General features: G+C 36.6%; 3 protein-coding genes across 8 annotated transcripts in view; all 3 read left to right on the top strand.

The window, feature by feature from the left end:
- The window catches only part of LOC125661721 (transcription elongation factor SPT6-like), a 42,921-nt gene extending 38,099 nt beyond the window's left edge, over positions 1–4,822 (top strand). The window contains exons 30-35 of the mRNA XM_048893866.2: positions 328–488; positions 1,620–1,810; positions 2,189–2,257; positions 2,486–2,652; positions 3,708–3,867; positions 4,155–4,822. Coding sequence (XP_048749823.2) covers positions 328–488; positions 1,620–1,810; positions 2,189–2,257; positions 2,486–2,652; positions 3,708–3,867; positions 4,155–4,384 — 978 coding nt within the window. The 3' untranslated portion in view covers positions 4,385–4,822. The remainder of the gene's footprint in view (positions 1–327; positions 489–1,619; positions 1,811–2,188; positions 2,258–2,485; positions 2,653–3,707; positions 3,868–4,154) is intronic.
- A 3,595-nt stretch (positions 4,823–8,417) lies between these two features.
- LOC125661799 (UPF0764 protein C16orf89 homolog) lies at positions 8,418–15,283 on the top strand. Of its 4 annotated transcripts, none has more exons than XM_048893927.2 (7): positions 8,418–8,734; positions 11,096–11,405; positions 12,375–12,486; positions 12,828–12,981; positions 13,541–13,793; positions 14,262–14,314; positions 15,175–15,283. In XM_048893927.2, the coding sequence occupies exons 1-7, from the start codon at positions 8,557–8,559 to the stop codon at positions 15,252–15,254; spliced, it is 1,140 nt and encodes a 379-aa protein (XP_048749884.2). In that variant the 5' UTR covers positions 8,418–8,556; the 3' UTR covers positions 15,255–15,283. The 4 variants fall into 4 exon arrangements, with proteins under 4 accessions (XP_048749884.2, XP_048749885.2, XP_056008775.1 ...); XM_048893928.2 differs by having other exon boundaries at positions 8,429–8,734; positions 12,378–12,486; XM_056152800.1 differs by having other exon boundaries at positions 8,429–8,734; positions 14,262–15,283.
- A 124-nt stretch (positions 15,284–15,407) lies between these two features.
- On the top strand, positions 15,408–19,573 carry LOC125661845 (uncharacterized). Of its 3 annotated transcripts, none has more exons than XM_048893975.2 (3): positions 15,408–16,278; positions 17,627–17,682; positions 18,907–19,573. In XM_048893975.2, the coding sequence occupies exon 3, from the start codon at positions 18,917–18,919 to the stop codon at positions 19,454–19,456; it is 540 nt and encodes a 179-aa protein (XP_048749932.2). In that variant the 5' UTR covers positions 15,408–16,278; positions 17,627–17,682; positions 18,907–18,916; the 3' UTR covers positions 19,457–19,573. The 3 variants fall into 3 exon arrangements, with proteins under 3 accessions (XP_048749932.2, XP_048749933.2, XP_056008777.1); XM_048893976.2 differs by lacking the exon at positions 15,408–16,278 and adding an exon at positions 16,301–17,540; XM_056152802.1 differs by lacking the exon at positions 15,408–16,278 and having other exon boundaries at positions 16,301–17,682.
- The last annotated feature ends 2,994 nt before the right edge of the window (positions 19,574–22,567 follow it).

Raw genomic sequence — 22,567 nt, 5'->3', positions numbered from 1 at the left:
AACAAAAATTTCAAACTTAAGTTTGAGGTTTTTTTTAGAGCAATCAAAATTTGAGTAAAATCCCAGACCAAGTTTTGACTTATTTGTTTTTGAGAAATCCAAACCAGAGCTACTAAAACATTCCTTTTACGGGGGGGTCTCATCCCTCCAAAAAACAAACATTTTCAGCTCACCAATAATTACCTGTCAATTCAGCATCAAATACATGTAGTAATAACTTAACAAATTCTGTTCTTGATAATGGACTAGCTGAGTGTTATTAAGAAAGTTACAGGATCCAATGAATGTTCATTTGGATAGTTGACTATTTGTATCATGTTTTTCAAGGAATTTGAAGACTTGGATGAAATCATTGCCCGCCACATCCAGCCAATGGCAGCGTTTGCACGTGACGTGATGAACTTTAAATATTACAAGGAGACAGATGGCGTGAAACGGGAGATTCTGGAGAAGAGTTTGTTGGAGGAGAAGAAGAAAGGACCATCAAGGTAACCTTAAGTTCTTTAAAATCAGTATTATTCAGTATGTTTAGGTCACCTGAGTCGCTCTTATTTTACAAAAGTTATTACTACAGGTTGACAATAAATTGTAGTAAAATCAAATTTAGTCACAGGTATTTTATCCATGTGTCAGGATCATCAAGGTAACAAAAGTGACTGTAAAATCATATTTATTTACGAGTATTCGTGAGTCAGAATCATCAAGGTCAAGTTAAGTTACTTAAAAAAAACTTTTGTTTAGATCTATGTCAATTATGTGCAGTTTTACAAAAATATCAACGTTTTAATTGATTATATTCAGTCACTTACGCTCAAAAAAACGAAGTCTTATAAATAAATGGACATCATGAAATACATATATGTACCTTAAAACTTCCCTGATAGACTTCACAGTGTGAACAGTGATTAGTGAGACACTGCAGTTCATGTTCTATCTAATGAGGAAGACAGAGTGAAGGCACATGTAACTCTGACTAAAGATGTTTCAAAGATTGTTTTATTAGTTGGTAAATTGTTGTGATAGTTGATGAAACTTGCCAAAGTCTGTAGGAATTATTCAAGTTGATTACCTAATATAGAATGTTAGATGAATACTTGATAGTTTGCCACTTAGTACACACACTAAAATAGTTCACACATGGGCATTATTGAGAGGTCCTTATATGTGTTGAATATAGTGTTTGAGTCAAATCTAAACACCTTGAATTCCTGTTCTCTAAGGCCAAAAATAAAAATGGATTTGTTTGATGTACTCCGACCGACCCATCAAATATGCTCCTACCCGATCATTTTTTTTCAGCAATTTAAAATTTCATTATTTCTATATTTATTTATTTTTTATTTTATTTTTTTGGTTCCCTTGAAAAATAAAAAAAATCTCCTTATTTTAAAAGAAAATATAAAAAAAAATCATGACATTCCAAAAAAAAAAAAACCTACCTACCGACCCACCTTGAAAAATTTGGGGGTCGGAGTACATCAAACAAAAATATTTTAAATGATGGCCTAATACAAAACTTGAATCTGTGTATTAAGTTAAAAAAAATCATTAACATACACTGTGTTTGACTTGATTTATAAAGGTTTTGATAAACAGCTAAATAGTTATCCCTGTTACAGGATTCCTTATCTCCTGTCTCTGGTAAAGCAGTACCCGGGGAAGATTCTCCTGTCGTATATGCCCCGCATTAAGCCACGGCACGAGTATATATCTATCACGCCAGACGGACTGCGCTACCGACAACAAAACTTCCACTCTCTGAACTCTCTGATGCGATGGTTCAAGGAACACTTCAGGGACCCCATCCCAGGTAAAGATTTCACTTTCATCCCAGGTCAAGATTTACTTTCATCCCAGGTCAAGATTTCACTTTCATTTTACTTTCCACTCCTTTTGAAACATTATAAATTTTAGAAATACATTTTAAAATCCCATCTCAAGGGTATATAGCAGTTGAAGGATCACTGGTTTAAGTCCTCTTTTTTTTTATAACCATTACAGGGAGAGAAGACATTGCTGTGTGTTGTAAATTCAGGAGGTTTTTAAGCACACTTTTAGGTCTAAGGTTTACGAGATTTCTCATGTCAGAAAATTTAAAACTTTTTGTACATCACTGGGGTCAGTAGTACAGTCTGTTGTGATTACTCCCATGTTCTGATGGTTGCACATTATTTTCCTATTTTAACAGGTACCCCTGCCAGTACCAGAACCCCAGTACCAGGCTCTAACTTTGCCACACCTAGCATCAATCTCCAAGGTAGGATAAAACATAGGTTTAGATGTCTTAAAGACACTGGGTACACAGAATCTTTTACCCTCATTTTATTTTTTACGTATTTCACCTTATCCTCAATGGGAGAACTAAAAATGGTTTTGGGTTTTTTTTGTTTTTTGTTTCTTTTGTGTGTATTTTTTACTTGTCCGTTCTGTATTGGATTGTTGTTTTTTTTGTCCAGGCTGTACGTTTTTGGTGGGGTTTTTTCAGGTGTTGACGCAGCAACAATCCATAGAGCTGCCGCTGGGTTGCCTAGCAACATCTACAACACATTGGCCCAGGTTGCTAGTGCCACACCTCGGGTAGCGAGAATGACGCCGGGAGTCACACCAGGGGCAACCCCACAAGTTGCTGGGAACTTCAATAACTTTAATGTGGTCAGTTTTATTGCAGAAGCTGTATGCATTATGTGAATACTAAGAAGGCCCAATGCACTTCAAAAGCTTATGATATTCAATTAGAGTTATTGCCCCTGATTTCAGAATTTTATATTGGTTATTATAATGTCCAGCACTTCTGCGCATTGATTGTCAAAAGGAATGAATGTTGTCTGAGAGTTGTAGGGTGGTAGAATTCAGTTTAAAACTTTCGAGGACTCAATTTTGACAGACGTTTTTAGTTTTAATCTAATCTAACTTTATTTTGGTTTTATCATTACTAAATGACATAAATGGCCTGTCAGACAAGGGTTTTCTGCTTTAAAACTTTAACAGTCAACTTAATGTATCAGGTCGCCTTCAATCAACTTAATGTATCAGGTTGTCTTCAGTCAACGTAATGTATCAGGTCGCCTTCAATAAATCTGAAGAATTTTAGTTATTGAGAAGCAATGACATAAAAGCATATACAAGATGAATGATGAATATTTAGTGGGGTGGATCTGCTTTTGTCCAGATTTTGACCTCTGTAATGATATAAGATAACATGGTTCTTCAAATTGAGGACCTGTATAGCAGAAATGACAAGTATGAGAAGAATGATAAAAGAAATTAAACCCTTCTATACATAGACCAGTACTTCAGCTGAAACTAATTCTCAACTCAATCTGTAGGTGCTATTTATTAAGAAAACATTTTTGTCTTTCAGTGGGTTTTGTACTGGGTGTGTTAATGAAATTGAGTCTATTGAATTGAAATGCTTTATTTCTTTACTAACATCAAGATGTTTCAGCACTCTTAGTGTGCTTGATACAAGTGTACAGTATTAAAATTGTCCCAAATCATGAATTATTGAGCAGTTTTAAACAATTACATCACTAAAACAAATTTCTTTACAGCAATTAATGATTTCTCAAATTACAATAACTAGTAGTGTTTATTGATATAGGAGTTTTATTTAGCACAACAAAAAAATACTGATATGCATATACAGAAATATCTCTGCCACACTGTCTTTTCATACCAATATAATGTTTCCATGACGATTTTTATAGCCGATGGGAACGCCCTTGATGACCCCTATGATGACTCCTTCACATCCCATGACAACACCTGCCAATCAGCCTGCCCAGACCCCCTCCTATCGCCCCACCCCACGGGCTGCCACTACTCCTGCCTGGCCTGGAGTAACCCCCAAAGCTACACCTCGAATGGGTAAGTAGACACATTAATCTGAATGTAGCATCACATTAATCTGAATGTAGCATCACATTAATCTGAATGAATGTCTGGGATAGACAGAAATTTTAGTATATTAATAGTAGCAAAACTCTAAGACAGTTATCTGGACTGTGAATGTTTTAAACAGCAATAAAATGAAATCATGTTATAAGAAGTAATGCATATTGTAAATTTTGTAGTTACATTTTTCATACTTTATTTGGTATACCCATTGTTTAGCGTGCTGTTGTACTGATGAATTGTGTATGCCTGTTTTTCAGGTTCTACAACTCCCCAACATCAAGGACAGACTCCAAGAGCAGGACCTAGCACAGCAGGCATGGACTGGGCCAAAGCTGCCCAGATGTGGGCTAAGAGATCGGGTTCCACGAAGCCCAGTACACCAAGGCATGGACAGAGCCCACGGGGAGTGAGGCCCTCCCCCCGGCCCAGCCCCAGACATGAGGGATATACTGCAGGAGATTCCACACCATTGTTTGATGAACGATGATCCTGAGAATGTACATGAGGGAGATTAGTACATAAGAAGTTTTTATTTATGTAAAATCATCAACAGATGGGACTGAGAGCTCTCTTCCTCCCTGTTTTCTTATGGAGGTTGTCCTCAATGGCCAGTGTATGAAGAGAGCTGGCTATTTGATTGAACTCATCATCAAAGAAAAAACAAACAGGGTGTGATTCATGAACTTGTTAGTGGAAACACGGTGAATATTCATGGATTTATTCATGATTGATTGTGATTGTATTATTCCCAGCTTTGTTAAAGAAAGGCTGCTGTCATCAAAACTTCCAGCTGTGGAACTCTGACGAGTACAGATCTGGAACTCTAATATGGTAGTCAACTTTGTATACATTTTGTACAAAAATATTCTTTTTTTAACAGAAATAAACATTTTGTATATGATTAATAAAGAAGACATCTAAAGTACCTAACTCTTCTTTTTGTGTAATCCCATTTAAAAATATGGATGATCAATGCTGCAGTCAAAATAAGGCTCAGTTACTCTAAAATATATATTGAAACTTTCTTAACGTATTCAAGAACAGATTGATTGGCAATATGTATGGATGTCAAAAAGTTGATTTTCTTTTTTTTTTTCTGTGCCAGCACACCGTCAAAGTTAGCCATTCATCATTATCGAATGTATAGAAGTAACAAAGTTCAAAACGAGGCTTTTCTGAATGACATCAGTAGCAGTTTTGTATGTTTCAATGTGTGTAGGATATAACTTGTGGATATTTGCAAGAAAATTGGATTTTGTTTACTAGTACAATATTTGTGATGATGCTGTAGTGTTAGATGATGTTGATTTGTACCCATGTAGTCAGTTTCACCGTCTCGCTACTTTGACAAGTTGTAGCCATATAGTCAATTTCACTGTCTCGTTAATTTGACCAATCATAGGCATGTTGTTAATTTGACCAATCGTAGCCATGTTGTTAATTTGACCAATCGTAGCCATGTTGTTAATTAGACCAATCGTAGCCATATTGTTAATTTCACTAATCATACCCATGTAGATGATTTGACCGATTGTACCTTTGTTGTTGATTTGTCCAGTCACATTCATGTTCTTAAAATTTGTTCCTATGTAAAGATTGTATAAACTCATATTGTGCCCTGGCTCTGGGGACAAGATTTGAAGAGAGAAAAAAATTGAATATACATGGCATGAGAATACTTGCATATTCACAGTAAAATTTTATCGAAGTGTTTTGGGAGAATGAGAATTTAAAACATTTTTCCAATATTTAATTTGATATAAGATTTTAAATCTTTAAATTCCAACCCCATCCTGACTAGTGGGTTTGTGATTTGGTCAATCTTTACTCTATATAAAAATTTGCTAAGTTAGCTTTAAGGTAATCGATGCATACTGATCATTCACATCAATATTTTTAGGTCACCTGCCATTGGTCTTCATACGTCGACATCCATTTACAACTTTACATTTTTAACTTCTTGAAAACTACAACCATTTTTGGTGTGAAGCATTTCTAAGATAAGAAGAATAATATGTCTTACGGCGTGACCGTGTTTGAGGGCGAAGCAAAAAATATTGGCATTAGTATCTAGATCCATAACAGGACAAAAAATATCCCGCAATATTAGCACCTAACGTGTGAAGAGGGAGCTCAATCAAGGTATTCTAACTTTAGACATTTTTGATCCGCCTATTCATTGAACGCGGGAAACGTTATGCAACTGATGAAAACAGTGCATTGTGACGTCATATTCAGCGTCGGTGTTTAGCAAATACACAAACATAGGAAACGTATAATTCGCGTTTTAAATCGAGGAGTGATTATATATGACTAAGAAAATAAGATTTACATGCTTTTATGGATTTTATGTAACATCTCAGAATAACGTGAACTTAAGTACACGAGATTCAAAATAGAGAAATACATGTTCACGCGATAGTATTCGAATCGACGCCATTGGGACCAAAATTTTCAAGTTCCATAGGTATGGTTTAATTTTTCATTAGTTTTCTATATTTTCCTTTTAAACATGTATATACGTGTTACCTATAGGGAGAGCTCCGCTCTCACAGCCCTTTGGGCCGTGAGGGGGCTTCGCCCTCTATAAATGGTAAAATTTATTACCTTTCCACCCTTGGGGCCACATGGGTCACCAGGGTGGGACCAAATATGCTTAAAAAGGCCATATTTTCAAAAAATTTCTCCATCTCCACAGATGTGGGAGAAAAACTGAATGTATGGTTATGATGTTCATGAAGCCCTCTATCAAAATTGTGAAATTTATGGCCCCTGGGTCAGGGGTTCAGCCCCTAGGGCAGGACTAAAATGACCATATAGTGAACATATATATAAAATCTTGGAAAACCCATTTGTATTGAGAAAAAATGCATGAATGTGATCTCCATGAAGCTATCTACCTAAATAGTGAAATTCCTGGGTCAGGGGTTTAGGCCCTAGGGTGGGGCCAATGTGGTCATATAGTGAAAATGTATTAATCTTGGAAATTTTTCTCTACTCCCATATATATTTGAAAAATGTTAAATGCATGATTATGATGTCCATGAAGCTATCTACATGTACCTAAATTGTGAAATTCATGGTTCCAGAGTCAGGGGTTCAGGCCCTAGGGTGGGCAATATGGCCATATAGTGAAAAATGTTTTAATTCTTTAAAGAATATTATTCTCTAATCCCATATATATTTGAAAAGAACTAAATGCATGATTATTATGTCCATGAAGCTCTCTACCTAAATTGAGAAATTTGTGCTTCCTGGGTCAGGGATTGAAGCCCATGGGCAGGGCCTGTATGGCCACATAAGAAAATGTATAAAATCTTCTTTTTTTTCATATCTACTTTTACAGTTATGGGAGATGAACTAAATGTATGGTTCTAGTGTCCTCTTCTCAAATTGTGCAATTCACGGCCCATGGGTCTAGTATAGACTGGGGAGGGGGGGGGGGGGGGGGGTCAAGATGATTTATATACTTCAAACTTCCATTTTTCTTCTGTAATTGAATAGGAATTTATGCATATTTTGAAATACCATAAACATGTACACAAAAGACTCCAGATATGGGCTATGATACTCAGGTGACAGTTAAGGCCCATGGGCCTCTTGTTATAACCATGGTATCATTTTGAAGAGTTTATCAAATAAAATAATCCACCATAGGAATTTACTAAATATTGATTACTGCTTGATAAATTTCACCTTGACTTTTACATTGAAGTCAATGGGAAGATCATGTTTTATTAAACTATTTTTTAAAAGAAATAGTGTTTTCATACAAATCTCTTGGTAAAAAGTTGCATAAACTGTCTCTTTACAAAATTATGAAATAAAATTAATCATTTACTGCAGATATTTTTAGAAAATTAGATTTTTCTTATTTTCATCAAGGGCGGAAAACTTCCAAAATGTTTCAAGTGCAAAAATCTCGACTCCCAATCATTTATCAGTCGAGTGAATTTGGTCTATTTCACTTTCATTATTATCTAACACTAAACATTTATTTTGATTTAAATCGCTCAAAATTATTCAATCTCCTTCACATTGAATACCTTAAATTAGCCCAGTGGTTCTTGGGAGGAAATCGAAAATAGACCACAACAGCACATACCTATATATTATATACTCCTATTGTGCCCCGGGTCTCTGAAGAAAGAGAACAAAGATTGAATTTATACATGACATGATGATGCTTATTTTAAATAAAATCAATAGTTTTGTGCTTAGGTGAGGTAATAACTTGAGCGATTGAGAACGAGCTTTTTAAAATGGTTGAGTAGGACTATATAATAAGTCTGAAAGCGGTAAATTTCGTCGATTATTACTGCGTTTAGAACATCCCCAATTCCTATTTTCTGGTGTAACAAACGGTTTTCTCGATTTTCTGCACCAAATAACCTCCGCGCGTGCAGTGAAAACTTGTTAAAAAAATTCAAACAAATCAAAAGAACAGATAATTAAAGATAGGATGATGTAACGTCAGAATACGGAAACATTCAAACAATACACGATTGTAGCTTTACTGAGAAATTGGATTCTGAGTCTATAGATTATGTGGGGAGGGTGTAATCTTAGTGAGCCCGATATCATATGACTTGGTCTACTGATAGAGAGATAACGCGTTGACAACACAGCACTGTTTAATACGTTTGCACCGCTGCCATCATGATAGGGACTTTAGTTGTCGCCCTTTGTGTGTTTGGGGCCTCGGGGCTCCTGGTGGACTCGGGCGATGATCTGTTCGGGAAGGTCCTGTACAATCTGGAAAAACAGATCGACTTCTTTGCCTCGGACTACAGCGACATTAACGTGGATGGCCTGTTTGGTCTACGTATGGCACAAGGTACGTTGTGGAATTGTCATGCAATATACGATACGTCTGTGTGGTAGGCACTCCTTCCAAAATTTTACATTTTATTGTTCGACTTTTAATAAGACTTCATGCTGAAAACGTGACAAGTTTTTGGGGTGATAACGAATTCTTATCAATGGCATGGAGGAGAACGTGTGTGCCATTTTCAGAAAATGACGGGCGACGTTTGAGTTTGCTTTTTGTCTTTCTCTCTTTTTTTTTGGGGGGGGGGGTCACAATTCCACTCTGAATAATACAGAGTCATGTGAAATGTCAATTAGGGTAGGTCAAATCTATAAATGAATACAATAACATGTATTGTGAAGTAAATTGAGTTTAAATGTTCGAGTATCTTGTCCGGTGACTAGAGATAATGTCGAATTTGTCAATTTTAAGCATGAAAAATATAGAAAAAATGTAAATATAGGAGAAGACAGGTCTAGGCCAAAATATTTAAGAGAAACCGCAAGGGAGAAAACAAATGAAGAATGAATATCGGAGAAAACAGCTTAAACTTTAAATAAAGGAGAAAACAGGTTGAAATGAAAATACAGGGGGAAATAGTTTAGACGTAAAGATTGGAGAAATTGATTAAAATGTATATACAGTGCATATAGGTTATGCCTGCCTTATGTTCGGAGCAGATCAATTGTTTGGAGCAGGTGGTAATTTGATCTTACATTTACCATGTGCTTCAATTGAATTCTCACCATCCCATTTACTACAGTTCATATATTTCTCAAATGTTTAAAATACATGCAGGTAGATAATATTACCGAACTTATCACTATTCGTCTAAAGAACCATAAACTTAGGACGTAATTTGCTTCCCTAATTAAAATGACTTCCTGTCGCCAAACTGCGAGATTAGTGCAATATTTTTCATCAAAAGTTATTGACTAACTTTTTTCTGGTTAACTATATTGTGGATGTCTTCTGACGAGGGGATGTAGACAAGGAGATCCTATATTTCCGTATCTATTATCGACTATGCAGAAATACCTGGTATACTAATTAGAAATGATAAAGACAAAAAGTGTTGTCGTTTTTTAAATGGTGAAGAATATAAAGATCCCAATATTCTGATGCCACTTCACTAATAACTGACGGTTCTCAATTGTCGGCAAAATTATAACAAGGCACGTTTAACTCATTTTACGAGTATTTGGAAATAATATGATAACTGAACCTCTATCCGGTTTCAGATGTGAATGGACACTTCATAGCATTATTGATAAATGGATCCAGTGGGGATCCGGGTGTGAATAGGTCTCAGTACCCCCTTGCTTGTCGTAAGAGGCAACTAAATGGGGCGGTCCTTTGGATGAGACCGCAAAAACCGATGCCCCATGTCACAGCAGATGTGACACAATAAAATCCCTCCCTGCTCGAAGGCCGTAACCGCCGAGCGTAGGCCTAAATTTTACAGCCCTTCATCGACAATGGTGACGTATCCATATGAGGGGAAAATTGTCGAGTGTGACGTTAAACAATATACAATCAATCACATTGATAAATGGTCAAGTAACATAGACAATGGCAGATTAACAGGTGTTTCCTTTGTATGGATCTCAGTAAAGAATTTGCCAGGTGTAAATCATTAATATAAGTAGAGTATCCCGTCTAAATAAAAGAATTTATTATTATTCTCCGCGGTAGATGGGATAATGAGATTGCTGGAGTATTACGCATGTGTATTTGGGCGTCAAATGAATTTCAGCAAAACTAAGTTGATTTGGATTGGGGGTAAGACATTTTAAATTCAGAGAGGTTTTTCATCATTCAAGAAAGCAAAATGATTGGAATCAACAAAATTTGATTTACTTGGACTTTATAGTATGATATCCCTTAATACTGTTTATTCTGTGCTGTAAAGAACATATTAAATAAAATTTCGAAGGTTTATTTAAGGAATTGGGGAGGGATGGGGGGTGGGTTCAATCGATTGAAGTACGTGTATAATTTAGTCACCTGAAGACACCTTCAATTCAAATATAGCGCTCATCAATTCAATAAAATATTTAATGCTATCAAGAATTCAAATAATGCGCGCAATAATTCAGAATTGATAATGTAATAAGTTGTTGGAAGATATCCATAGTTGAATTGTTGCACGCATCAAATAAATTGATGATATCTTTAAATAAATAAAGAAATCTTCATAGATTTTAGTTTATGTTAATTTGGCGCTGGACATGGATAGATTGTGATTTAAAGTACATGTATAAGTATTATTCACATGTTAATGAATTAACTATGCAACTGTTACACGGTTATCTAAACCTAAGAAATTTAGGATTTTGAAAAAATAAGATTGAAGCGTATCTCGCTCATTTCTTATTGATAATGTAGGTCAGATGACGTCAGCTGTGGAGAGGTGTCACGAGAGTTCTGCATGTTCCAGTCAATATCTGTCCAAACTTAAGAACATGGAATCAAAAATCGGAGATACCTCGGACAAGGCCCTCCCGTATGTCAAACAGTCAGACCCAGCCTACTACGAGCGCTTCCTCCAAACGATCGGCAAAGCTTGGATCCTCCCCTATATACCTGTGCAGTTTAAGGAGACAGACCTGAGATCCGTCACTCTTGGGACTAATTCATCCTATAATGAAGATTATGGGGATGCTTGTTACGCCAGAGTAATGGGAACATTTAACAGGTGAACATTCGCAACTCCTCGGTCCTTTCCAACGAACGACCAACCAAAAAAAGAATTTAAATAGATAAATCGGTCATGCAGGTATATTTAATTTATTTCAATTCTGACAGTTCGGACCGTATTGTATTTGAGGAGGTCCTTTTCTGAATTACTATCGTTCCAATAACATGCAGCATATCACTTTGCCTGTTCGAACGTGCAATGTTTTGGGTCAGGCTTCTCAAAGATTTCAATTAAATGCGTTTTACTTTTGTTCTCAGTGACCGATCCAAACTCTCTTATTGAAACCAAATGGCCAATTTGCATGTTCAATCAAGCGAAGTAACACGCTGTGATTGAAACGATGACAGCCGGAGACGACACGATCGAACATTCAATAAATTAATGGGAGTGGGCAGCAGGCTTAGCCTATATGAGCCCTCTCCCTAATCAGGGGCAGATCTCGGAATTGTGGTTACGGGGGGGGGGGGGGGGGAGGGGCTACTTTATGAGGCAGTGGGTGCAAGGCGAAGCCCTGGTGGGGGGTCCAGGGGGCGAAGCCCCCGGAAACTCCCGAATTTTACATATTTTATGGGGCTTGAAATATTTCTCCTATTAAGTCATTTGTACTATTTTCTATCATTTTAATAAGGTGAAATTAATAAAATGACCCAAATTTTAAGGGTTTTTTTGGAAAAAATTAAGTTCTCCCAACAAAGTAATTCAAGAAATCAAAGGATTTTGTCATTTATTTCTCCGGGAGCGGAAGAAATTATTGCTTCTTTTATCGTTTAGTACATTTTCTGAAACAAGATACCGCGATTTACCTTAAATTTGAAAATTTTAGGGGGGGGGGGCGCCGGTTGCGCCCCCTCTAAATCTGCCACTGCTAATGATTGAACATTGCGTACGTGTATCTGTTTGATTGTTGTTGATTGGGGGGGGGGTACGGACATACGGTAATCTGGTGAAAATGTCCTGTATTTCTAGTAGTGTTCCTCGTTGCACAGTCACACCAGAATGCTGGAATTTCATGACGTCAGACGATACATCACACTACGCCATCACGCATCAGTTACTCTATTTCATCGTTATTGAGCACGTGAGTAGGTTTTACACATGCGGAATCTTGTGGGAATTTAAATCTTCATCAGCGGCCTGATTTCTTCGGACGGATATCTATAATTTTTAGTCCTCTAGAGAGGTTGAATAGATACCTTGATCAGTAACCTGGATTTTTTAGCAGGGTATCTATCTAGCTTGACGAGTGAACTCTCTACTTACATGTACTAAAAAGGATAATTCTAGGTCCAGTGGTTGAGTGCCTGTGGTCTTTATAACTCAACCATTGACCTGTTTTCCTATATGTTGTGTATAACTTAATCGATGATCTGTTTTCCTATAGGTTGTGTATAACTTAATCGATGATCTGGTTTCCTTTAGGTAGGTTGTCTAGAACAGGTTGAAAAGAACTTGCATGGACATAAAGTCAGGGATGTTCAGACGCGCATGTGTAAGAGAATCTATAAAGAGGCGGAGAACTTGATTTCGAAAGGGGGTATAAAATCATTTAACCGGGATCTCTTCCTGGAACAAAGTAAGTCAGTTAATTTTCATTGTAAGGATTTGTATTTTGTTTGTGACGCAACTGCAAATTTTGATTGTTTTCCCCTGTAGACCGACTTCAGGTGGAAAAAAAATACCCGACTCCAAAGATGCTATTTTTTTTATCTCTATTTAAAAATATCAAAGCGCATGTTTTTTCTTCAGCGAGTTTTGTCGAATTTTAGTGTATGCTCTATTATGAATAGAGAAATAGTTATTTCCCTTCTTACTACCCATGCTAGGCTGAGGCTAGCAATTTTATCTATCATTTGCTACTACTTAGTATTCCGTCTGAGTACTCTCAGTACTTTGATGAATGTTCTTATTCTACGGCCTCATTGGTTGCTGGGTAGTGGCTGATAGTTGGGGGGGGGGGGAGCATATTTTTTATTTAAGCCTGATAGCTATTACTTAACGCTCATGTAAATCGTACCCCTTTATTTTCACGGGTATATGTATTATTCAACTGTTGTGTTTTTCTTTTCACGGGTATATATGTATTATTTAACTGTTGTGTTTTTCGTTGACTTGTGCTACTTGTTATTGAACAGCTGTGCTGTGCGGACCTCTGGGATATGAAAATTTTATGCGAAGAGATTGGATGGAGATGACGCTGCGCTGGCTTGACACGCATTTTGGCTGCTTCAGAATGACTTTGCCCGAACTTGAAAAATTGACGGACGAAATGGTGAACGACGTTTTCAAAAATCGAAATATTTCCGCGGCAACCATTAAGAAATACAAAATACAGGCGGAACAGGAATCTAAAGAGTCTTTCGAAAAGGAACAGGAAAAATTATTAGGGTGAGCAGAATTTAGATTGAAAAGCAAATTTACCGACCTCCTCCGTGATTCTTTACTAATACATTTTATCTATCGTATTACATAAACTTATTGCTATTATGGTGGTAAATGTATGCTATTGAATGTTTACAGATACAAGGATATCAGAAACAATAATTATAGTTTATTTTCCCTCACCATTTGGAAACAAAATCAGAGTAGGGGAGGGGGTGAGAGAAATGTTGTTATGTACAAATTTTCACCGGTTTTATGTGTGAGCTTTAACAAATATCTAAAGATCCCCGGTCCCCATCCCCACCTTTTTCAAAATCGGCTCTATACATAAGAGATGGTCACATTTACGTAAATCTTGCTATAAAAACAACAAATCCCCCTTTTAAAAATGATTAGCAATACAAGAGCGAATACAACCCCTAAGGACTCAATATATACATGTACGTATTAAACAATTATTCCATTTATTAACAGGTCAACTTCTAGTCCAACGATGAGGAAGCTCATGAGAGAAAAGGGAATGAAAGGTGATTGGTGTATTTTATGTTTATCCCATTTACTATATCTCAGGTGTAAGGACTGCAAATATAAACATGATATACAAACATTTATATCTTTATATAAATATTACACCGTATATACGTGTGTATGACTATATAAATATTGTACTATATACACATTAGCATGATTATATAGATATTACTCTTCATTATATGATTGAACAATTCCGGGGGGTGGGGGGGGTTATTGGCTGAGATCCAACAAAGTAGAAAAAATAGAACGTTGTATTTACCTCCACGGGCCCTGAACAACGTGAATCTTTTCAAAATCTGACCAAAAATAGACTGGGAATTCCGAAATTGAGACGATTCGTTGTTAGTTTTTGTTGTACAATGAAAATTCCGTCTCTAATTACTCTTGACTAGGTCTTGCACTTTAGCTCTAAACAAAGATGGCTGAAGAGGTGTTGTTTCGTAGGCTGTTGTAGCCGGTTTATTCAATAACCCCCCACCCCCCAATAAATAAACAAAACAAAAAACAGCAAAACAACTACTGACATTTTCTCGATCAATACGATGGTTTAGCTGGTTTAGTACAGTATTCTTCGGGTTGAATAGCAATAGCCTTAACAATGTCATTAACTGTATAGTATACATGTATATTATCCAAAAAAAATATGTACTATATATACATGAATGTGATGACATGAATATTGTACCGCATTGTATATGGCAATATATCTGGATATTAGATCAGATTCATGTTTTAAATTATTCATTCGCCAGATTTGTTTTTTCTGCCGAATAAACTATATGTACCAATGTTGAGCCCGATGACTTTGTGACAAAATAATATTGTCTCTCGTTTATTTTCTTTTTATTTTCAGACGATTGCCTTGCTCACACTTCCGGCTTAGGACTCGGGGTTTACGCAACATACGTCCATTATTTGATTTTACACATGTAAAACTTATTAAACAAAATTAGCCTCTTATATTTCCGTGCATATCTCCTTTGTTGCATCCTCTTTACTATTTACCTGTTGGGACTTTTCTATGCATTGCTTTACTTTCGCTATACTGTGATTCCTGTGTTGTTGTTGTTGTTGGGTTTTTTTGTTTGTTTGTTTTTTTTTTTGGTTAAATTCTTTTGCTACTTTATTTATTTTGTTGTTAAATTATTTTGCAACTTTATTTATTTTGTAACCTTGCATATAAACTTTTTACGTTTTCGATTTCTTCTCAAGAACTAATAAGCTGATTTTTTACCAAACTTGGCATCAAGCACTCTAAGTAAAGGGAATTAAAGTTTGTTCCTGTAAAGGATCGCGATCTGTTCCGGGACACAGTTGTGGTTTGAAGTTGTTTTATAAATCTTCTCGAGAACCACATGAATAAAGTTTTCTTATATAGTGATGTACAGATTGAAGTACCCTTACGTTTTGTAGATTTAAATTTTTGTGCACACACTGACATCCGGGTTCAAAACAGCCACAACAGAAATCCAAAGATTTAATTTTTATATTTAGGGATTTTTTAAAAATCTTTTTAAAAACCACATAGTGCAATTTATCAAAATGATATGCAAACATCTCTATTCAATATAGAGTTTACGGCATGTCCCTCGTGTCAAGGTGGGTCCAAGTGTCCATGAGGAATGTTGGAAGACTCAATCGCCATTTGAAGACTACGTAGATATTATTGTCAATCCTTTTAATATCGGCTTCAGAGTACGTGTATGTCTAGAATCAGAGTGATGCTGAAGAAAGTAGTTTTTAGGTGACTTGTCACAAGACGTAAATATTTTCGAGTTCCATTTTTATTGAAGAAGAAGCTGTCCATGGTGTCAAAAGGACTAGTTTTTAATTTATCGTGGTTTAAAATGTTGAAAGTTTTGATGATGCTATTGATTTTCACGTATGTGTTGTGGCACAATACATCTGAAGTTTCTCCTGAAGGGTTCAACAGAGTTGATACTACAATTATAGCTCAGTAAGTACTTAATGATTCTCTCTCTGTCTATTTGTCTGTCTGTCTGTCTCTCTCTAACTCACGAAACCTGTTAAGTGAGGACGTCCTCATAATGTCTAGAAGAGAATACACACACATTATTGTAAAAGCAATTAAAGAAGTACCACATTTATGTTAAATATAAGCTATAGGGACACCTATAAAAGTTTATCTAATACTCTCTTTCGAATTGTGAAAAAATAGTTTTGAGGGATATCAGTAATGACATATCCCCACACCACTTGTTCCGACCAATCTAATATCTTGTATATTTCACAGCCTGTGGGTCACGTTTATGGAGACGTAACTATAAGGACAGAATTTTTGCAACTTCCGTCAAATTGTTACGAATAGTCTCTTTACAATTTTTATCAGCCCCCCCCCCTTCCTCTCTCTCTTGGTGGGAGGGGGGGTGTTTAAACTCAATAAATTTATTGATAAACATTAATTTTTCCCGGTATCATTTAAGGAATGAAGCTAATTTTAACCTATGTTATACGATATAATGTAACTTGGTGCAGTTTAGGTTTTATAATCCGCGAAGTGGATAATAACAAAAGTACACATTTTCTCTACTATATGCACTATATATGTAAAGTCCCATGGGGCTATCTTAATTGTTCTAAATGAAAAAATACCGAATAAACCATTTCCTTAAAAGAAGCTCTTTCTGGAAACTTTCGGACCCATAACCGGAGACTTGGACTATATATATGTAAGACTCTAAAGTGTGATGGTCGCTCCAAGGTGCGATGGTCACGCCAAACCCCGATGGTGTGACACGCCAAAGTGCGATGGTCCACACTCATGCGCCAAAGTGCGATGGTCTGACACGCCAAAGTGCGATGGTTTGACACGCCAAAGTGCGATGGTGTGACACGCCGAATCCATTGGTTTGTAAATGACACAGTGTTGTGGTACAGACTGTGCCAACCGTGTGTTTCACTAAAATATCAGCGCAAAATCCATGCATAAAAAATAAGTTTTAATTAAAAAAAAGAATAGACCTCTATTACCTCCCAGCCAATGAATAGGATTGTGTCCTTCATATTTGACATCATTTTCGTCAGTAGGTTTTAATCTATTCTGTTAACTACGTTTCGTTCTCATTGGTTTCGTTTCGGTTATTTTCGTTTCGAATGGTTTCGATTTTCTTTCGCATTCCACAGGTACCTGTAATAATGGTGTTATCAAACACCTTTTTTTCGATTTCGGGGTGAATGTGGATATTACTCGTTATCGGGGTATATGTTTATTATTATGAGTACGTAGTGAACACCAGTTTACTGGGCCATGTTTACCTTTTATCAGTTCAATTTATTATATCTAGATACACCGTACATCGGATGGAGCATGTGTTGAATGTTACCCGATATAATTATAAAGGTAAGAATCTTATATGGCTAATGACTAGAGTCTACCGTCGTGGAGTGAATTTAGAACTGCGATCTTAAGGGGGCACTCTACAACGTCATAATGACAGCCATGAACGAAAATATAAGTACATGCATCAGCAATATTTGTCTATTCCTTCCAGGATTCATTGAGTAGCTTAGTAGGTTAGCACATCGTCTGCTGAAACTTCCAATCCGGCGGAGGTTTTTAAATATAATTTCAGATTACTTAATTCTACAAAAACTGCACCTTTTTTTTTTACTATGTAGAATAAATTCAAAAGTTTTCAATTAAAAAAAAATTCTAACTTGTATGCAAGGTAGTATGGGACGAGAACAAGATGATAGAAAGGGGTTTGAACAACGTGTCCCACGGTGTAAAATATACTGTGTTATGAATACTAAATGAAATGTTATTAACTATTGGGGGTTTTCTGTCCGTTGCGTAAGAGAATAATTATATTGTCAACGTTTGCGGAACTAAGAATGGTGTACGAACGCGATCGTGATGTATTTCTAGTAAGAATGTTAGTTTTACTCTGGTTTCTTAATCGATTGATCGGAGGTTTTAGTCGAATTTCCGTTGCAAAAATTCAACATTATTACCAAATATAAATGTATTATTCATTACATTATGCTAATTCCATTATGATTTGCTATAATTATGATTTTGGCATCCCAATAGTCCACAAGTAAAGACTGAATGCCATTGTAGGGTAACAGATGTCCCCTTATCAAAATATCGATCCGATACAAATACTTACCAACAGCTAGTGCACAAAAAGTATTAAATTGATTATTATGACACGGTCATGAGTGATACATTGTACGGGAATGTCTGTGCAAGATAGTTAACCAACGATAATGTTCCTGTTCTTATTAAGAAAATAGAATATAGCGTAAGATGTAGGGGTCACGAGAACATTTCCATTTGGAGACTTGTATTAAAAAAAAATGTAAGTTGTGCATATTGCGCGCGTGCGTGTGTGCCAAACGTTACACTGGGGATCAGTAATAGCAAAGTTTCCAAACAGTTGACAACGGTGCAGACAATGTGACAAACATTGAATTAGATAATACTGTCACGTGCCAAATAGATTTGTTGGAGACATGCAGACGATTAAATCTGTTTAATACTATCTTCATACAAGAATGCATTATCATAGACCTAATAACAATGCCTTCAAAATACGAAAACTCATTTTGAATTCTGCAGAAAACACAAAATGGCATCCTGTCGTCACTGGGTCGTACTGCTCGTGGTGTTTTTCTTGGAAGTCATTGACCTTTCCTGTGATTGGCTATTCTACACAGAGGTTAAGGACAGTACCGAGCCTTACGTGATTAACAACGGCTACCTCCACTGGACGATTCTAGGGGTGGCATCATTGGGCTCGCTGACCTTCATGTTCGAGGTCGTGAACCTTGCCGCAGAGATGTTCACAGATCGGGGGTCTTGTGTGTCCTCGGACATCGTATCCATGGTATCCACATGGGTTGAGGATGTTCCTCAGATCGCCGTAGCCCTCGTGATCGCCGTGAATACCCAGAGGGTGGTTCACTGGGTGCAATATGTCAAGGCCGCGTGGTCATTACTGGAGGTGGGCGTCCGTGCTCTGGGTCAGTGCGTGTTCTGTTGCATACTTTCCAATAGACAGAACCGATCTACGGACTATTTAGTGTCGCTTTCCAAGTTCCTGGCACAGATAGTTGTACTTGGGTGTTCTGTTGGAATATTTATGCGCCTTCTACAAGAAAACCATTGATATACTTACTAGATGACGATTCTATATGTGTTACTTTGACATAGTTTGACTACTGTCGAATCAAAATTCAAAACTTTATACTAGTTTTGGAAGATGTTAATATAAAATCCAAATGTGCTTGACTTGTGTTGTGAAGGCCTGGTCGATGTGCGGATCCAACGGACTTAAAGAATTCTTCGGAATAGGACCAACCCCAGGAAATATTATGCATTCCCAAATACTGTCTCATATCTTAAACTCGAGCCTTGAAATAATTATAACCATGCAAAGAACTTGCATGTTTAAAAACATATTCTAAATATTGGGTAAAGCCTTTTTAAAGCCCTGTGAAATCATCCCTTCTTTTTAATTTTGTAGAATTGGTGTATGTTTTAACACCACGAATTCACTAGCACAACAAATGTCTGGAATTTTTTTATCCACACAAAATGCACACTATATTTACTCGAAAAAGTCATCCAAGTCTCTATATAAGTGAAAAATTCTCGAGCGAGACGTTAAGCAAGATACAATCCTCATTGACAATATGCCGTTGTCTTTGGTGATCAGGTCTTCCAACAGTCTGTTGGAATTCCCATGGGCACCAATTGTGCTACTTCGTTAGCTAACCTGTTTTTATATTCTTATGAAGCAGCGTTTATTCAAAAGTTTCTACATGAGAAGAAAAAATATCTTGCTGTGGCCTTCAACTCGACAGTTAGATATACCGACGACGTATTATCTATTAACAATACTCATTTTCATTCATATGTCGATTAGATATATCCCTGTGAACACGAAATTAAGGACACCACAGACTCCTCCACGTCTGCTTCGTACTTAGATATTTTATTGAAAACAAATATTAATGGCAAACTAACAACTCAACTTTATGACGAACGGGATGATTTCAGCTTCTCCATCGTCAACTTTCCATATTTATGTAGCAATATTCCATTATTACCTGCATATGGTGTTTATATCTCTCAACTGATTCGATACACAAGACCTTGGTGTGCGTATGATCAGTTTTAGCTCACCTGAGCTGAAAGCTCATGCAAGTGAGCTTTTTTGATCACCTGTTGTCCGTCTGTCTGTAAACTGTTCTCATTTTCGATTTCTTCTCTTGAACCACTGGGCCAATTTCAACCAAACTTGCTACAAATCATCATTGGATAAAGAGGATTCAAGTTTCTTCAAATGAAGGGTCATGCCTCCTTTAAAGGGGAGATAATTACAAAATTGGAGTCATTTAAAAATCTTCTCAAGAACCATAGGACCAGAAAAGTTGAAATTCACATGAATATTTTGTATTGCTTGTAGGAGTTATGAGATTGATCACTGTTCGTTATCTTCACCTTGCATGAAAGGTTCCTGACATAGTGCAGATTCAAGTTTGTTAAAACCATAATCCTCGGGGATAGGGTGGTACCACAATAGGGGATCAAAGTTTTGCATGCAAATATATTGGGAAAATCTTCTCAAGAACCAACTTACTATAAGGATAGAGATTTACCCAAAGGCTTCCTGGTATAGAGTAGATTCAACTTTGCTCAGCTCATGCCTAATCAATATCTCCTGAACTGTGTAAGATGGAGATTTCATATTTTGTATACAGATTTCTTATGGCAAGATATTTCATTTCACACTATGGCCTTGTGACTTTTGTCTTAATAAGAACAGGAAGGTCATGTTAGTCATATTGGTGTTGAGGCACATCCGTGTTTTGTGAAATCATTTTTAGTTATGTCATGATCCTTTGGGGCTAGGTTGGGGCCACAATATGGGGTCAAAAATTTCATGGGAATAAAACTTGATAAAAATTCTTTTTCAAAATCACAACGGGAAGGCCAAGGTCACCCAGGTAATCGATGTGGCCCTTGGGCCTCTTGTTAAATCGATGCAAGCTACTGACAAACAAGTTGATGTGAAAGGGGTTTCAACAGTCTCCTTTAAAGTCAACATTTCGCAAATTCTATGGTTATTATAATGATCTGGTTTGCCAATACAACTTATCTTTGGGTCAAATGCTGTCTGACGTTTTTCATGCCGATTGTTAGGCCGTTCTTGGCACACTGATTTTGACTACGGAATAATACGGATTACTCCATTTACCTGATCAAGATATAGGGCTCCAGCAGGTGTAACCAGTTGACAGGGGATGCTTACTCCTCTTAGGCACCCCATTCCACCTCTGGTATATCCAGGGGTCCGTGTTTGCCCAACTCTCTAATTTACATTCCTTATAGGAGTTATGAGATTGATCAATGTTTGCAATTTTCACCTTTCATCCAAAAGATGGGAAACAGTATATCCTTTTGTAGTAATGGCATTTCTTGACAACTGTTATAAAATACTTGCTCATATAGGTTAGTCACAAGGAGGACAATAATTATTTCAAGATTTTCAAATGTTCTCCCCATATATATTTCCATTTAAAACTTTGATTGGACAAACTTGAATCTGCACTACCTGAGGATGCTTGTATACCAATATGAATGATTCTGACTGACGAGAATAAGATTTTGTCCCATGTAAATGTATACTTAGGTAAAACTTGAATTCCCTATTGCGGGAGCACCATCATACCCCAGGACCATGATTTAAAATAAAACTGAATCTGCACAACTTGAGGATGCTTGCATTGTAATATGACTAATCATGGTCTTGCTGTTTTTGACATTTTTCTTCATATATTCCCATGTAAAACTTTTGATTTCCTATTGTGGCTCCACCCAACCCCCTATGGCAATGGTTTATGAAACTTGAATCTGCACTACTTGAAAATTCTTGCATATCAGTTTAACTATATATGGTCTTGCTGTTCTTGAGATTTTTATAGATTATTTCCTATAACTTAAATTGTGGCCCCATCCTATCCTCTGAGATCATGAATTATAAACAATTTAGAATCTATTCTACACTATGTCAGGAGAGTTTCACACAAGTTTGATCTTTTCTTGCCCAATAGTTCTCGAGAAGATTTTTAAATGACCCCATCCTATTTTTACATTTTCTTGATTATTTCCCCTTGGATGGGGACATGGCCCTTTATTGAACAATTTGAATCCCCTTCACCTAAAGATGCTCTGTACCAAGTTTAGTTGAAATTGACTCAGTGGTTAAGAAGTT

The sequence above is a fragment of the Ostrea edulis genome, chromosome 1 (assembly GCF_947568905.1).
Source record: "Ostrea edulis chromosome 1, xbOstEdul1.1, whole genome shotgun sequence".
NCBI classification, from domain to species: Eukaryota; Metazoa; Mollusca; class Bivalvia; order Ostreida; family Ostreidae; genus Ostrea; species Ostrea edulis.
This window is presented reverse-complemented; position numbering and strand designations above follow the sequence as displayed.

Excerpts from the sequence above, each read along its gene's own strand:
- LOC125661799 (XM_056152800.1), top strand. The coding sequence starts at position 8,557 with ATGATAGGGACTTTAGTTGTCGCCCTTTGTGTGTTTGGGGCCTCGGGG. Across the intron at positions 11,406-12,374 it reads GTAATGGGAACATTTAACAG|TAGTGTTCCTCGTTGCACAG; the intron begins GTGAACATTCGC and ends CTGTATTTCTAG. Across the intron at positions 13,794-14,261 it reads GAACAGGAAAAATTATTAGG|GTCAACTTCTAGTCCAACGA; the intron begins GTGAGCAGAATT and ends ATTTATTAACAG.
- LOC125661845 (XM_048893975.2), top strand. The coding sequence starts at position 18,917 with ATGGCATCCTGTCGTCACTGGGTCGTACTGCTCGTGGTGTTTTTCTTG.